At 41.8% G+C, this 15,639-nt stretch overlaps 1 protein-coding gene across 21 annotated transcripts in view; it reads left to right on the top strand.

The window, feature by feature from the left end:
- The window catches only part of SYTL2 (synaptotagmin like 2), a 127,003-nt gene that overhangs the window by 71,115 nt on the left and 40,249 nt on the right, over positions 1-15,639 (top strand). For all 21 annotated transcript variants that reach the window (XM_089332272.1, XM_051821084.3, XM_070076382.2 and 18 more), the window contains 3 exons: positions 7,134-7,215; positions 8,142-8,256; positions 10,811-11,614. In XM_089332272.1, coding sequence (XP_089188398.1) covers positions 7,134-7,215; positions 8,142-8,256; positions 10,811-11,614 — 1,001 coding nt within the window. The remainder of the gene's footprint in view (positions 1-7,133; positions 7,216-8,141; positions 8,257-10,810; positions 11,615-15,639) is intronic.

The raw sequence follows: 15,639 nt of genomic DNA, 5'->3' as shown, positions 1-15,639 counted from the left end.
AGCATTCCATGACATTGGTAGGCTTTCCTATGAAATGGTGAATTTCTTTGCAAGCAAAACTATGTATCCCACATAACTTTGTTTTGAGTAGAACTAAAACAATACTTTTGTAAGTCATTGTACTGAACCCAAAACACTAGTCTTTGAACTTTGTTGATAATCCTTTAGTGATACTCCTGACTTCCATCTCCCTTTTACTCTTTGTTGATTTGGAATCAATCAATTCAAACCACATATTTAACAGTGAAATAATCTTTTTTTATTTTTATTTTTTGGACGGGCAGAGTTAGAGAGAGAGAGAGAGAAAGAGAGAGAAAGGTCTTCCTTCCTTTGGTTCACCCCTCAAATGGCTGCTACGGCCTGCGCACTGCGCTGATCTGAAGCCAGAAGCCAGGTGCTTCCTCCTGGTCTCCCATGCGGGTGGCAGGGCCAAAGCACTTGAGCCATCCTCCACTGCATTCCCGGGCCACAGCAGAGAGCTGGACTGGAAGAGGGGCAACCAGGACAGAATCCGGCACCCCAACCGGGACTAGAACCCGGGGTGCTGGCGCCACAGGTGGAGGATTAGCCAAGTGAGCCTCGACACCGCCCTGAAATAATCTTAATACCTAGCTTGCTTCCAAAGGCAGGATAGAGATTAGCCAATCTGTAGGACAATGAACTTAATATTTTTTCTTAGTGTTTATAGCAAATCCAGTAGTGTGAAGATTTCATTTCTTGGAGGCCTGGCCCACAGAACAATTTATATTGAACTCTTAAGAGAATCCTTTGTAATCCTCTAAGATCTTGGATTTACTGAAATCAGTTGTGGTAGGAATAATTTCATTTTGAATCAAAATGTCTCATGCTTGGATGAGAATATTTATGTTCAACAAATCTGTAGCATGAAATGTGGTAGAACTGGAGAGCTATGTATGCCCACAAGTAATATCCCTGAGCCATTTCTTCATTTGTCTGCTTATTTGTTCAAGGTTCATTGAGCTCCAACACACACCAGCGTGGTGCTGGTGCTGGGACTGAAACACAGTATTGGCCCCCAAGACATTCACAGTCCAAAGGGAGAGAGAAAAACAAAGCAAACATGAAAAAAGCTCTTACAGAATGTCTTTCTGATTCTGTAAACTTTTAATATTTAACCAAAAAAATACTGCAGGAGAAGATATAAGATATCTGCTATTATTTTTTATTGTTTTAGAGAGACTGGATGATTAAGGTTCAAAAACTTGTTCAAGTTACTGTATGTGCTTGGGAGGCCTTCATGGTAGGATATTGAAAAAGATGGGACAATGTCCAGCTGCCTATATGGCATGACTTAAAGACTTCTAGAAAACTCTACCTTGTCTCCAATGACCCTTCCAGAGTACCTGACATTCATTCTATTTAGTTAAGGCTTCAAAGACTTATATTAAAATGCAGGTATTTTTAGAAGAGGAACTCAAATGCAGTATCTTAGCCTAATGTTGTAAAAAATATTCTTAATGAAGTAGACCAATTTTGTCTAAGTGCTAGGTCCTTTTTGAGGAATGCCTGAGAGAAGAAAGTTACACAGCATGGGATGGGAGATTTGGCTTGCTTCACAGTTTAAAAATCTCATCATATAGAATGTATTGACTATCTTTTATGTTCAGGAAACAGTCTACTATCCTCAAAGGAGTTCTAAGAAACAAAAGACACTGGATCTGGCTATAAAGAGGCATATTCTCTTAGGAAAAATAATGCACTGATATGTGAAGTTCAGAGCACATGATAGCAAATAGTGCCAAGCAGGGAGAGATTCCTAATCCAAAATACCAATAAAATGTGCTGTAATAATTAAGATGAGGAAGACTCACTTCAAGATGAGCTGATTCAAGATGGTGATAGGGATGATTTAGGCAGACAGAGAACAGAAACAACACTTACAGGGAGGGACTGGGGTCTAGGTTGAGTGCAGACAGTAAAGAACCAAGTAGATTTCGGGAATGGTGAGTAGAAACACTACTATGTTTGGCATGAAGGGCTAACAGAAACAAGGAGCAACAAGGTACATTGGAATAGGTGGTGGATGATTTCTTATGCCTTGGTGAGGAGCTCATACTTCATACTTTGAGGATCCAGGGAAAAGTGTAGAGTGCTGGATAGGTTAGGGAAGTGAAACTTGGGAGTCAGGAGTACTGGAGGTGAGGCTAATGCTGTTGACAGAAAAAGAGTAAGTATCAGGAAGAGGTGGAAAAGGAGAGACAGATGTGAGAATCACTGTGAAGGAAGGATCACCCAGACTTGATTCCTGTCCTGATTTTAAAATGCAAGAAAATTCAAGCAGTGTAGCCTAGGCATGGCCATGATTGTCTTTGGGGGGCAAACATACTTAAATTCAAACACTCAGTTCTTTCACTAACTAATTCTGTGACAGCTGCTTAACCTCTCTAAGCCTGAATTTTCTCAGAAGCAAAATGGGGAGAATGATATATACCTCACGGAGATATTGCAAGGATCAGTTCAAAATAGGTAGTTGCTACAGTGATGATTGCCCGATAAAAGGCAAGCAAAACATGGTAGCACTCATAGGGAGAAGCCAAGCCATCAGCAAGTAGATGTATTTGTAGAGTTTGAGGCACAAGATTATTTTTTAAACTTTTTTCTAGTTAAGCAGACTATGAACTGTAGCTGACCAAGGCTCCTATCCTTCCTAGTTTTCCTTTATCCCAACCAAAAGGTAACCCAATGAACACTGTATGTTTCTGCCATGTATTCTGACTGCTTTGTTTCTTCTCCTCTTGCTTCCTGAATAGCTGGAACAAAGACATTTTGTTTAATACCTAAATAATCTGCCCCGTTGTAATTAGGCAAACATCATGGATTTTTTTTTTTAAACCAGCCACCTGTCTGCTGCTGTCTTCTTGGTCACTGGTTCCACTGGCATTCATTTATTTAGTCATTTATCAGGTTCTGTGGAAGGCACTGAGGGGATATAATAATGGTCATGATACTCTTAAGGGATCTCCCAATTTTCTGTGAGATATGGGTGTGCAGGATGATGTGTGTAGTAGACATGAAATAAGTACCAGAACAGGTAGTGGTTTCATCTCTAAGTAGAACATGGTGTACAAAGCTGGGGCCTTGAGAATTTCCAGGATTTCCCAGGAACAGAGGGAGAAGAACGTAGAGGGTCTGCTTATTTTTTGGGTTTGGGGATTGCAAGGAGGAAAGGAAGATGGTAGGAGAAGAGTGTGGAGACCTCAACCATCAAAATTGGCTCAGATCTTGATTATGTGACTGCCTTACTTACTAAGGGAGATCTTATGAAACACTCTCAAGAAACTGAGCATAGCCTCTATTGTAAGAATGCTGTTCTGGGCCGAAGCTGTGGCGCAGTAGGTTAATCCTCTGCCTGCAGTGCCAGCATCCTATATGGGTGCCAGTTCTAGTCCTGGCTGCTCCTCTTCCAATTCAGCTCTCTGCTATGGCCTGCAAAAGCAGTGGAAGATAGCCCAAGTGCTTGGGCCCCTGCATTCACGTGGGATACCTGGAAGAAGCTCCTGGCTCCTGGCTTTGGATTGGCTCAGCTCCGGCTGTTGCAGCCATCTGGGGAGTGAACCAGCAGATGGAAGACCTTTCTCTCTGTCTGTAACTCTACCTCTCAAGTAAATAAATTAAAAAAAAAATATTAAAAGAATGCTGTTCCTTCTATCACCCACTGGCTTCTTAAAATAATAAGAGGGGCCAGCGCTGCAGCACAGTAGGCTAAGCTTCCACCTGTGGTGCCAGCAACCCACATGGGTGCCAGTTTGTGTCCTGGCTGCTCCTCTTCTGATACAGCACTCTGTTATGTCCTGGGAAAGCAGTATAAGACCCAAGTGCTTGGGCCCCTGCACCTGTGTGGAAGACCCAGAGGAATCTTCTGGCTCCTGCCTCGGGATTGTCCCAGCTCCAGCTGTTGCAGCCATTTAGGGAATAAACCAGTGGATGGAAGACCTTTCTCTCTCTGTCCCTCCCTCCCTCTGTCTCTAACTCTCAAAGAAATAAATAAAAATTTTAAAAACGAACAAAAGATAATATTTGAAATTTTGTTTTCCATTCCTAAGCTACTGGCTATTTTTATTGTATGAACACTAAATTCATCAATGGTCATATATCTTTTTCACTTTTGCTGCTAGATAACTTGGTTCAAATTTGTGCTCACCTATTGCAGGAATAGAGGACTCCTGTAATGGGTCTTTCTGTTAGCCTACTCTGTTCCCTGCCCTTCCTCTCTAATCCCCTTTTCTCCTCATTCTTGCATCCATTTGATCAGGCTATTTTTTTATTTTAAAAAATTTATTTATTTGTTTTTATTTTTTTAAAAGATTTATTTATTTATTTGAAAGAGTTACACAGAGAGAGAGGCAGAGAGAGAGAAAGGTCTTCCATCCGATGGTTCACTCTCCAGATAGCCGCAACGGCTGTGCCGATCAAAGCCAGGAGCCAGGAGCTTCTTCCAGGTCTCCCATGTGGGTGCAGGGGCCCAAGGACCTGGGCCATCTTCTATTGCTTTCCCAGGCCATAGCAGAGAGCTGGATCAGAAGAGGAGCAGCCAGGACTAGAACTGGTGCCCATATGGGATGCCAGCGCTTCAGGCCAGGGTGTTAGCTCGCTGTGCCACAGCACTGGCCCCTATTTATTTATATTTGAAAGAGTTACAGAGGGAAGGAGTGAGGGAGAGAGAGAGAGACAGAGAAGGAAATAGATGTTTTCCATTTTCAGGTTTACTCCCCAGATGGACACAGTGGCCAGATCTGGACCAAGCTGAAGCTAGGAGCCAGGAGCTTCTTCCAAGTCTCCCACATGGATGGAAGGGGCCCAAACACTTGGGCCATCTTCTGCTGCTTTTCCCAGGCCATTAGCAGAGAGCTGGATCCAAAGTGGAGCGGCTAGGACTTGAACTGGCAACCATATGGGATGCTGGCATTGTGGACAGTGGTTTTGTCCACTACACTACAACTCGGCTCTCAGTCTGTATTTTATGCACTTATGTTTCATCTGCTGTAATTCCTTCCTGGAAAAATGAGGATAGTGAAAGGAATAATGGCTTCTTCAAGAGTTCAGCCTTGGAGCAGACATTTAGATTGGTGGTTAAGATGCTAATTAAGATGCCCACTATCCCATGGTGGAGTAACTGGGTTTGATACCTGGCTCTGCTCCAGTCTCCAGCTTCCTGCTAATGCAGGTAATGGCTCAAGTATTTAGGTCTCTACCACCCACATGGGAGACCTGGATTGGGTTCTGGATCCCAGCTGTGTCACAGGCCCAGACCTGACTATTTGGGGGAGTAAACCAGCAGATGGGAAGGTTTCTGTCTCTCTGCCTCTAAAACAAAACAAAACAAAACAAACCCACAAGAATTCTTTAATTCTTTCTTTTCCTGGATTAACTATACAAAAGTAGTGATTGAAGTACAGAAGTAAGCAATGGAAACAAAGCTGCAGGAACATCAAGCCCAGGAGTTTAGTGACAATCTTGGGCAATGTCCTATGGCTTTGGGGCAAATTGCTTCCCTCCTTGGGCTTCTGGTTTCTTTTGCTGCATGTAGAAAGTCAGCACCCTCTATGGTGTCATTAAAAGAACTGGTGGTATTTAACAGGGCATAGTGGTTTCAATCAATTGTGACTTCACCTCTTATACCGGCAAAGCCACTAGAGGAAGAAGTCTGAACAGGTTGCCCTTTCCATTCAGTGGCTAAGGGAATGGTTGTTCAGGAGGGAATCTTAACTCACTTTCTTCATTCACTCTTGCCTTAGGGCTGTCACCGAGTGGCTGTCCTTTCCCTAAGACAGTGAACCATCAGACAGGGAATCTAGAGATTCCGCCTCTCTTTTCTCAATACTTGTCTTTGTCCCTCTGCATTTGAATAATTTACTTATCCAGCTTGGGTGTAAAGATCCCTTAAGATGCCTATACCCACTAGCCTTCCTGCATGGCATCTCCTTTTGCTGAGTCATTTCTCTCACCAAGGCTTTGGGTTTTTGTTTTTGTTTAAAGATTTATTTATTTGAAAGGCAGAGTGTGTATGAGAGAGATGTCTTCCATCTACTGGTTTACTCTCCAAATGGCTGCAACAGCTGGGGCTGGACCAGCCCAAAGCCAGGAGCCTAGACCTCGATTCAGGTCTCCCATGTAGTTGACAGAGGCCAAAGCACTTTGGCCATCTTCCACTGCTTTTCTAGACACATTGGCAGGGAGCTGGATCCGAACAAGAGCAGTTGGGACTCGAACTAAAGCCCACATGAGATGCTGGCACTGTAGGCAGCTGGTTAACCCATTATGCCACAATGCTAGCCCTGCAACTGGGATTACTCTGCTGCCCCACAATGCCAGCCCCCTCAGCGAGATTTTCTTCAGTTATTTCCAACCTGAGTAAACACTGGCCCTGCGTATGGAATCAAACCCTAAAACTCTTGTAGCTTTATTTCAGCAGTGAAATCAAAGGTTCACTTTTTAGTCTGCATCTGATCTTAGCCTCTGACTTTGAGACAAGTTCACTTCCACAAATTTAAATTGGAAACCTCTAGTGTGCCTGGTACCCCGTGAAGCCCTCAAAGCTTCTGATGGGTGACTTTATCTTGTCTCATGGTTGCCTTTCTTTTCTACTCTGCTATTGTCTTTACATCATTGCATAATCATCTCTAGACCCCAATTCCATCTCCCTTCCTGGTTGGTTTTACTTTTTTTTTTTTTTTTTTATTTGACAGAGTTATAGACAGAGAAAGAGAGAGAGAGAGAGAGAGAGAGAGAGAGGTCTTCCCTCCACTGCTTCACTCCCCAAATGGCCACCATGGCCGGCACTGCACCAATCCGAAGCCAGGAGCCAAGTGCCCCTTCCTGGTCTCCCATGTGGGTGCAGGGCCCAAGCTCTTGGGCCATACTCCACTGCCCTTCCGGGCCACAGCAAAGAGCTGGACTGGAAGAGGAGCAACCAGGCCTAGAACCTGGCACCTATATGGGATTCCAGTGCCACAGGTGGAGGATTAACCAAGTGAGCCATGGTGCCGGCCCCCCTGGTTGGTTTTACAAAGTTCCTTTCCTATCCTGCTTTAATAACTTTTCACTTCAGAGGCATGGCTTATGCTTCCTCAAAGGGTGAGGTTTCATTCTCTGAATAATTGTTTCCTTTGCAGCTCCAATGTGGTAAATCCAGCTTGTACTACGATTGATGTGTCCCAAGAAAACACAAGGAAATCAGATGTATCTCCAGCCAAGGTAGACTGAGCCCAGACTTCAAACATCTAATTTTTTGGTGGGAATGACATTTTTCTAATTTTATTGAAGCACCACAAAAATAATGTTTTGCAGGGTTTTTTTTTGTACTAGATAACAATAATTTTCACAACTTAGTGTAAGAAGTCACTCTTGTAGTGGGAAAATTGATGAATACCATGTAGCTACATTGTTGAAGATCCAGATTTCTTGCCCTGGAGAGTAAAAATCTGAGCAATTTGGTATTGCTGTTTATAGGCATTTGGAAAGTGGCTTATTATTCCATGTCAGTCCTTATTCCTACTCATAGTGTCCTCAATCTCCATTAGAGGTATGCTTCTGGGAGGGAATTACCAGTTTATGAAACTGCAGATAATAAACAGTGGTATTCAATCTTACATTAATAAAAAAATCTCTATTTACTGATACCCCTGTCATTAGAACTAATGATCATAGTAGTGACTAACAAGTACTTCAAGATACCTTAAGTGTCTTCTAAATCCTTATGATGAATCAATTAAAATTGTAGTTCCTAATGTAATCTTGCAGCTGATGAGTGGTAGAAAGAGCACTGGAGAGAATCTGACCTGATTTGAGATCCAGGTTTGCCTTGATCCTGACCAGATCCTTGATATATCCAAGACCAAATTTTTCTCACCTTAAAAACAGTATCTTGACTTGAAGGCTTGTTTTTTATCTAACTTTGCAATACTCTGACATGAAATATTTTATATGTTTTATACAATTTTATTTTATGGTATATATGATAATTTTGTGCTAAACAGATAAATCAGGACAACCATTTTACAGATTTTACTAGATAAAGCTATCAAATATTTGAGAGAATAAGCATTTGCCAACACTGACTTGCTGTTATGCCATTTAAAATAAGTTTTTAAATAAGTTTAATAAATAATATTTTTCCCCAGCAAAGGAAGAATCCATTTAATGGCTCCAAGTTATCAGAAGATCACTTATCACAGCAAATCAAAAATGAACAGTCAAAAAATGGAAGAGCTGGTTTATTTCAGATTTCCAAGGAGGGTAAATATTACTTTTATGGACTAGATATTTTTATCTTGGTTATCTGTGAACTAGGGGAAATTCTCAGAGTTCCTTTAACTAAAATAACTTCCAAGAGAAAGTGAAAGGTCCTGATGGTTTTGTTACTCTGCTATGCCCACTGGTTTCCTCCCTAGGGGAGAGAAAGCAGAAATTTTAGAAACTGGAAGTTCATGAATTCCAGTTTTGCAGCTGCCACTTGTTACATGATCTCCATGGCTTGGGTTCCCTCATCAGTGAATTGGGCAATTTTTTGACCAAAGGCATTCAGTCTTTCACTTAACAAATTTACTACATGCCTACCACATGCTGACACAGTTCTCTGTTTTAAATGAAAATAAGATACCTCAAGAGCAAAGGGATGCTTGACAATGTTATACTGCTCTATTCTGTAATTAATAGCCCAGTGGCCCAGGAACATTTGATGAGATTTTTGACGTAATTGATTTAAGTCTTTCTCTTAAGTAATTTTTCTGTGCTTACATACTATTGAGAAGAAATACCAGTACTAGACCAGGCAATCTCTTGAAAATCAATTGTAAAAGGACCCCACAAACATTAAAGATTGGTCAAGGGGCACATAACTAACAACTGAACAGTAGAGCAAGAGTTTTAATATTAGTATATTAGTGCATTTTCTATTGGGCATACTTTATATACAATATTTCATAGGAAAAAGAATCACTGATACATGTTCCCTGTTTTTTTTTTTTAATTTTACAATTCTTTTGTTTTATGTATTGGAAATTTCTCTTTAAAAAATTAAAGTCTGGGGCAGGCATATAACCTAGCCATTAAGACACTGGTAAGACACCTGGCTTGCCATTTCAGAGTACATGTATTTTTGTCCTGGCTCTGCTCTCAGCTCCAGCTTCCTGCTAATGTGCACTCTGGGAGGCACCAGTTGTTGGTTCAAGTTGTGAGGTCCCTGCACCACATGGGAGGTCTTGGATGGAGTTACTGGCTTCTGGCTTCAGCTTGGCCATGCCCTGGCTGTTGCAGTCATTTGAGGAGTGCCTGGGAGGCCCTCGCACTTGCTCACTCTCTCTCTCTCTCTCTCTCTCTCTCTCACTATCCCTCTCTCTCTTTTTCCCCTCTTCCCCCTCCCTCCCTCCTCCTCTCTTTCCTTCTCCTCTATTTCCTTCTCCTTACCTATCTCCAAATAATTTTTAATTGAGTTTCCTTTAATTATTTCCATACATGAATTTTTTAAAAGATTTATTTAGGCCATCACCATGGCTCAATAGGCCAATCCTCTGCCTGTGGCACCGGTGCACTGGATTCTTGTCCTGGTCGGGAGGCCAGATTCTGTCCCAGTCACTCCTCTTCCAGTCCAGCTCTCTGCTGTGGCCCCGGAGTGCAGTGGAGGATGGCCCAGGTCCTTGGGCCCTGAACCTGCATGGGAGACCAGGAGAAGCACCTGGCTCCTGGCTTCGGATCAGCGTGGTGCGCTGGCCGCAGTACGCCAGCTGCAGCGGCCACTGAGGGGTGAACCAACGGAAAAGGAAGACCTTTCTCTCTATCTCTATCTCTCTCACTGTCTACTCTGCCAGTCAAAAAAAAAAAAATTTTATTTAATTGAAAGGTGGAGTTACAGAGAGAAAAAGGGAAAAACAAAGAGAGATCTTATATCCTCTGGTTCATTCTCCAAATGGCAGAAACAGCTAGGGTTGGGCCAAGCTGAAGCCAGGAGCCAGGAGCATCATCTGGATATCCCATGTGGGTGACCAGGGTCCAACTGCTTGGGTCATCTTTCACTGATTTCCCAGGCACATTAGTAGGTAACTGGATTAGAAGTGGAGCAGCTGGGATTCAAATTAGCGCCATATGGGAGGCCAGTGACACAGCCTATGGCTTAACCCACTACACCACAAGGCCAGCCCAGCATATATGAAGTTTTAAAGTGACTTTTGTGTTTTTCTTCAAGACTCTTTTGAGAAATTATTTTTTAAAAAAACATTCTGTTTGCATGTAAAAGTCCCCAAAGTATAAAAAGGACTGTTACCTCAAATGCACAGTCTATATACGGTACGATGTTTGTGTGTGAATTTTTAAATAGCTTTTATTTTGTAGGACAGTGTTAGTTTCACAGCAAGATTGAGCAGAAAGTGTAAATGTCTGTTGTGTATACCCTATGCCTACATATGCTAGCCTCCCTCATTATCAACATCCCTCACCAAACTGGCTCATTTCTTACACCTGATGAACTACACTGAGACACCATTATCACCCAAAGTCCACAGTTTACATTAGGGTTCACTCTTGGTGTTATATGGCCTGTGGGTTTGGACAAATATGTGATGCCAGTTATCCCCGATTGTTATTCAGAATAGTTTCACTGCCCTAAAAAATTCTCTGTGCTCTGATGCATGAATTTTGAAGGCTTTTTACATTAGGTCTGTACTTACACTACCTACTTTACTAACTTTAATATTTTACTACCTTCCACTAAACATGATTAAGCTTATTTATAGATATTTTAAACTGTAGAGTTACTATTTATTTGATATATCACCTAATGTGTTCTGATTGTCAGGTGAATTATCAGAATCAAAAGAAAATTCATCTATCCAAGATATTTCAAGCCAAAAGTTAGAGAATTCAAAGCAGACTTTGCCAAGCTCTGCAAATGGATCCCAAATCAAGGTCCCAATTCCAAAAGCCAGGAAGATGATCAACAAATCAAATGACTTAAAGCAAGATGATAACCAGTCTTTTCCCAGACAAAGGACAGATTCCCTGAATGCAAGAGGGGCTCCAAGAGGGATCCTCAAGCGCAACTCCAGTTCCAGTAGCACAGACTCAGAGACCCTTCGTTTAAATCACAGTTTTGAACCCAAGAGCAAAATTGTGTCACCTGGCCTAACCATCCATGAGAGAATTTCTGAGAAGGAGAATTCTTTGGAAGATGACTCTTCCCTAAACTCACTGGAGCCACTCAAGCATGTGAGGTTCTCTGCAGTGAAGGACGAACTTCCACAGGGCCCTGGGCTCAACCACGGCCGGGAAGTGGGGGAGTTTAGTGTTCTAGAAGCTGACAGGTTGAAGAATGGAACAGACGCTGCAGGGGATGTAGACGAGCTTCAGAATGACCTCACATCCTCCCCATGCGGGAAGCCTTTTCCTTTTCCTCTCTCAGCCTCAAGCCCAAGTGTATCAATAAATGAAGCAGATCCACCAGTGACTTCTGGGTCTTTTCCAAATCATGGGCTCCATTCTAACTCAAAAGTTTTAACTACAGGACCACAGTCCACTGAGAATTCACCTGGCATCCATGAACACCAAGCTAAATCATCAGAATTACCAAGGCTTGAGTCAGAATTAACCAAAAACCCTGCTGGTAAGAGTTGTCACTACCAGATTATAAAAACTAACCCAGTGTGCTGGGAATGGACAGACCAGTCAGCCAGCATTAAGAAGCAGAATTTTACCTCCTAGGCATTCTAGCTAGACAGATGCCATCAGGGACTGGTTTATACCTCTGAATGACTTTGGAAGTTTTCCCCAATTACCTATGACTATAAGAATGAGGATAGCAGTTTCTGACCATTTATGCAGTAAGCTATAAATGCAACCAAATGAATTATTTAACAGATGAGCATATTAATTCTCACCTAATGCAGAATTTAACAATTACTATTTTCCTGAACTTTGGTATTTCTTGTAATCTCAAAAAAAAAAAAATCTTTACTTTCTTAGCCTTGAAAGATGGAAAAATAGAGTTGGAGTCCCTGTAATGAAAAAGCCCAGACTGGCTTGCTCAGGGTCTCCAGTCTTTGTTCTTAGACTTTAAATTCCTGAAAGAATTTTTTCCTTCAAATGGAGTGAGTTGAGAGGCAATGAGGACAACACCGTTCTCTGTTAACTAGCCCTTTTAAAAGAGATTTTACTTATTTATTCATTTATTTTTAGATTATTTATTTGAAAGGCAGACACACACTCACAGAGAGGGAGAGAGAGAGAAAGATCTTCCATCCACTGGTTCACTTCCCAAATGGCTGCAACGACTGGAATTGGGGCCTAGAACGCCATCCAGTCTCCCACATGGATACCACGGGCCTAACCCTTTGCTGCTTTCCCAGGCAGATTAGCAGGGAACTGGATCAAAAGTGGAGCAGCCAGGACTTGAACTGGTGCCCTTATAAAATGCAGGCATCGCAAGTGGCAGTTTAACCTGCTGCATCACAACACTGACCCCAACTAGCCCTGTCTTGAGGATCTTATCACTCTCATTGGATGCTTTAATCCATGTTCTCATACCTATATTATTACTTCATAATTCTTATGTTTAAAAATATGGAAATAGGGCCAGCGCTGCAGCTCAATAGGCTAATCCTCCACCTAGCGGCGCCAGCACACCGGGTTCTAGTTCCGGTCGGGGCGCTGGATTCTTTCCCGGTTGCCCCTCTTCCAGGCCAGCTCTCTGCTGTGGCCCGGGAAGGCAGTGGAGGATGGCCCAAGTGCTTGGACCCTGCACCCCATGGGAGACCAGGAGAAGCACCTGGCTCCTGCCTTCGGATCACTGCGGTGCGCCGGCCGCAGCGCGCCAGCCGTGGCGGCCATTGGAGGGTGAACCAACGGCAAAAAGGAAGACCTTTCTCTCTGTCTCTCTCTCTCTCACTATCCACTGTGCCTGTCCAAAAAAAAAAAAATATATATATATATATATATGGAAATAGAAAAATAATGCTGTATACTCTTCCTCAGTTTCAGTGTGTATGCATCCAACCCTATGATAATTTCTTTATAGTCAGTAGTATTTACAACAGCAACAATCAAGCTATTAACTCTGTTGCTGTCCCTCTCCTTTGTTAGTATTACGTTAACCCTGAGTCACTTTTGCTCAGCCTTACAGTTTCATCTATGTTGGGGGTCAGTCCATTTAACAGACAAGGCACCCTCAACAAGACATTTTAAATAATTTGAACAGGACTACATTTGTCTAAAATGCTTAAAACCAAGGATGCTGGCTTTAAGCTGGTTTTGGCGTGTGTCACAGTAAGGTAAGCCTCCGCCTGTAGCGCCGGCATTCCATATGGGTGCCGGTTTGTGTCCTAGCTGCTCATTTCCAATCCAGCTCTCTACTATGGCCTGGGAAAGCAATGGAGGGTGGCCCAAGTGCTTGGGCCCCTGCACCTGCATGGAAAGCCAGGAAGAAGCTCCTAGCACCTGGTTTCAGATTAGCCCAGCTCTGACCATTGAGGCCATTTGGGGAGTGAACCAGCAGATGGAAGACCTTTATCTCTGTCTCACCCTCTCTCTCTCTGTAATTCTACCTCTCAAATAAATAAATAAAACCTTAAAAAAAAAAAAAAAGGGAAATTAGGCTGGCACCGCGGCTCAATAGGCTAATCCTCCACCTTGTGGTGCCGGCACACCGGGTTCTAGTCCCGGTTGGGGTGCCAGATTCTGTCCCAGTTGCTCCTCTTCCAGGCCAGCTCTCTGCTGTGGTCTGGAAATGCAGTGGAGGATGGCCCAAGTACTTGGGCCCTGTACCCGCATGGGAGACCAGGAGAAGCACCTGGCTTTGGATCAGCGTGGTGCACCGGCTGCAGCGCTCCGGCCACGGCGGCCATTGGAGGGTGAACCAACAGCAAAGGAAGACCTTTCTCTCTGTTTCTCTCTCACTGTCCACTCTGCCTGTCAAAAAAAAAAAAAAAAAAATTTAAAATGAGCAGTTGCTTCTTCAAAAAAAAAAAAAAACCTCATGTTAAAGGAAATCACTAACATTCGATTAAACATCAGCAAATAATTGTGAAATATTTACATAAATATTTATTGAAAGGCCAAAAGAAATCCTCTGATAATAATTCCCATTACTACAATCAATATTAAAAAGGTCTTCCATTCCTACTTTTGAAATTGCACCTGCTTTTCCATGGGTTATGGTTTTGTAGTTGCTTATCTGTGATTTCTGATCTTTAAATCCTAACTAACCGTTAAATTTGGGAGGAAAACATCTTTTTGATTGATAGTACTTTTGGTCTCGGAGAATACCTATAAACAAAGTTCTGCTCACCCACTAATGCCGTGCTTTCCCCCTTTTGCAAACTGCAAAAATATATTTAAGCAAATACTTGAACATAAAAAGAAAATAGGACTAAAAACAGTAGTTAACTGTGAGTGAGTAAATCACTAGCATTTGACATTAGCTCTGAGCTTTAGGACAGCCAGTATTACCCTGATTATCATACCAGGATAAGAAGAATTCTTCAAAGGAAATGAAATATTACCTGGTATTGAATTTTTAAAATATTCTTAATTTAAAAGCAAGAACCTTCACTGTAAACACTTAAGAAGAATAAATGCAACAGAATTTCTAAAAATCTCATCTATGATATCATTCAGCATTAACTATTTCTAACATTTAGTTGTAAAGCTTTCCAATGATTTTTAGGCATGAAAATAATTGTCAATTGAATTTATGTTGCCCAGCCTGCTCTTTTCACTAACAGTGTATCAGACATTTTTTCCATCATTATTAAATAGTATATAAACATAGAATTCCTACAGATTTCTCAAAGGAATTTCACAATTAATGACACATTTAATAATACAACGCACACTTAAAGAAGGAAACCAATATTTGCTGTGTACCAATTATTGTACAAACCTTATTTTCATGTTTAGCTGAGGTTGACAATTAAAATTAAAGATTGGATTTTTATTAACAGATATTCCTTCTAGTACCTTTGAAATGTGGCTGACTTTATAAACTTTCATCTCAGTTTTTAGGAACATCCTTGTTACATGTGTTAGATAGCTTAGCATTTTTAGGAAGAGGAGAAACGCTAAAATATCTGAGCCTTAATTATAAGGCCTTAACTAAATTCCTAACAAGTCTCAGTAAAATGTGTGTTCCCTCATCTAAATGTACTATGTGCCCATGACTAGGCTCGGAAAAGTCTCTCTGCTTTCTTGAAAGCTTAGAAAGAACTTAAATATCCTCCAGCCTTATAGCCTGACATTAGTTACCTGACATCGGGGAACAGAAAGTAAGCACATTGTCCATCAGTCCTTTTATTTAGCTCACAGAAACAACGTCCAACTTACAGACAGAAAGGAAATAGGACAAAACGGAGGAAGCCAGGTGAGATCATGGTTCTTAAACTCCAGTGTGCAAAATAATCACGAGAATAGATGGGTGCTGGGCCCCATCTCTATAGGTTCTGGTTCAATAAATCAGGAATAAGACCCAGGAATGCAAATATCCTCATTGTCCCATTCAGATGTTCTGTAGGGAATTCCTTATTTAGTCTTCCTTGAAATTATTTTTCTGATTCCTGAAATCACACAAATTTCTCTTCCTCAAATTTGCATTTAAGCCTCCTCTAGGGCTTATGACACTGTGAGAGGTTTGAGTAA

This window comes from Oryctolagus cuniculus, chromosome 1 (genome assembly GCF_051225735.1).
Source record: "Oryctolagus cuniculus isolate XC-2025 breed Fujian yellow rabbit chromosome 1, ASM5122573v1, whole genome shotgun sequence".
Classification (NCBI taxonomy): Eukaryota; Metazoa; Chordata; class Mammalia; order Lagomorpha; family Leporidae; genus Oryctolagus; species Oryctolagus cuniculus.
The sequence above is the reverse complement of the archived record's forward strand: the minus strand, read 5'-3'. Positions and strand labels throughout refer to the sequence as shown.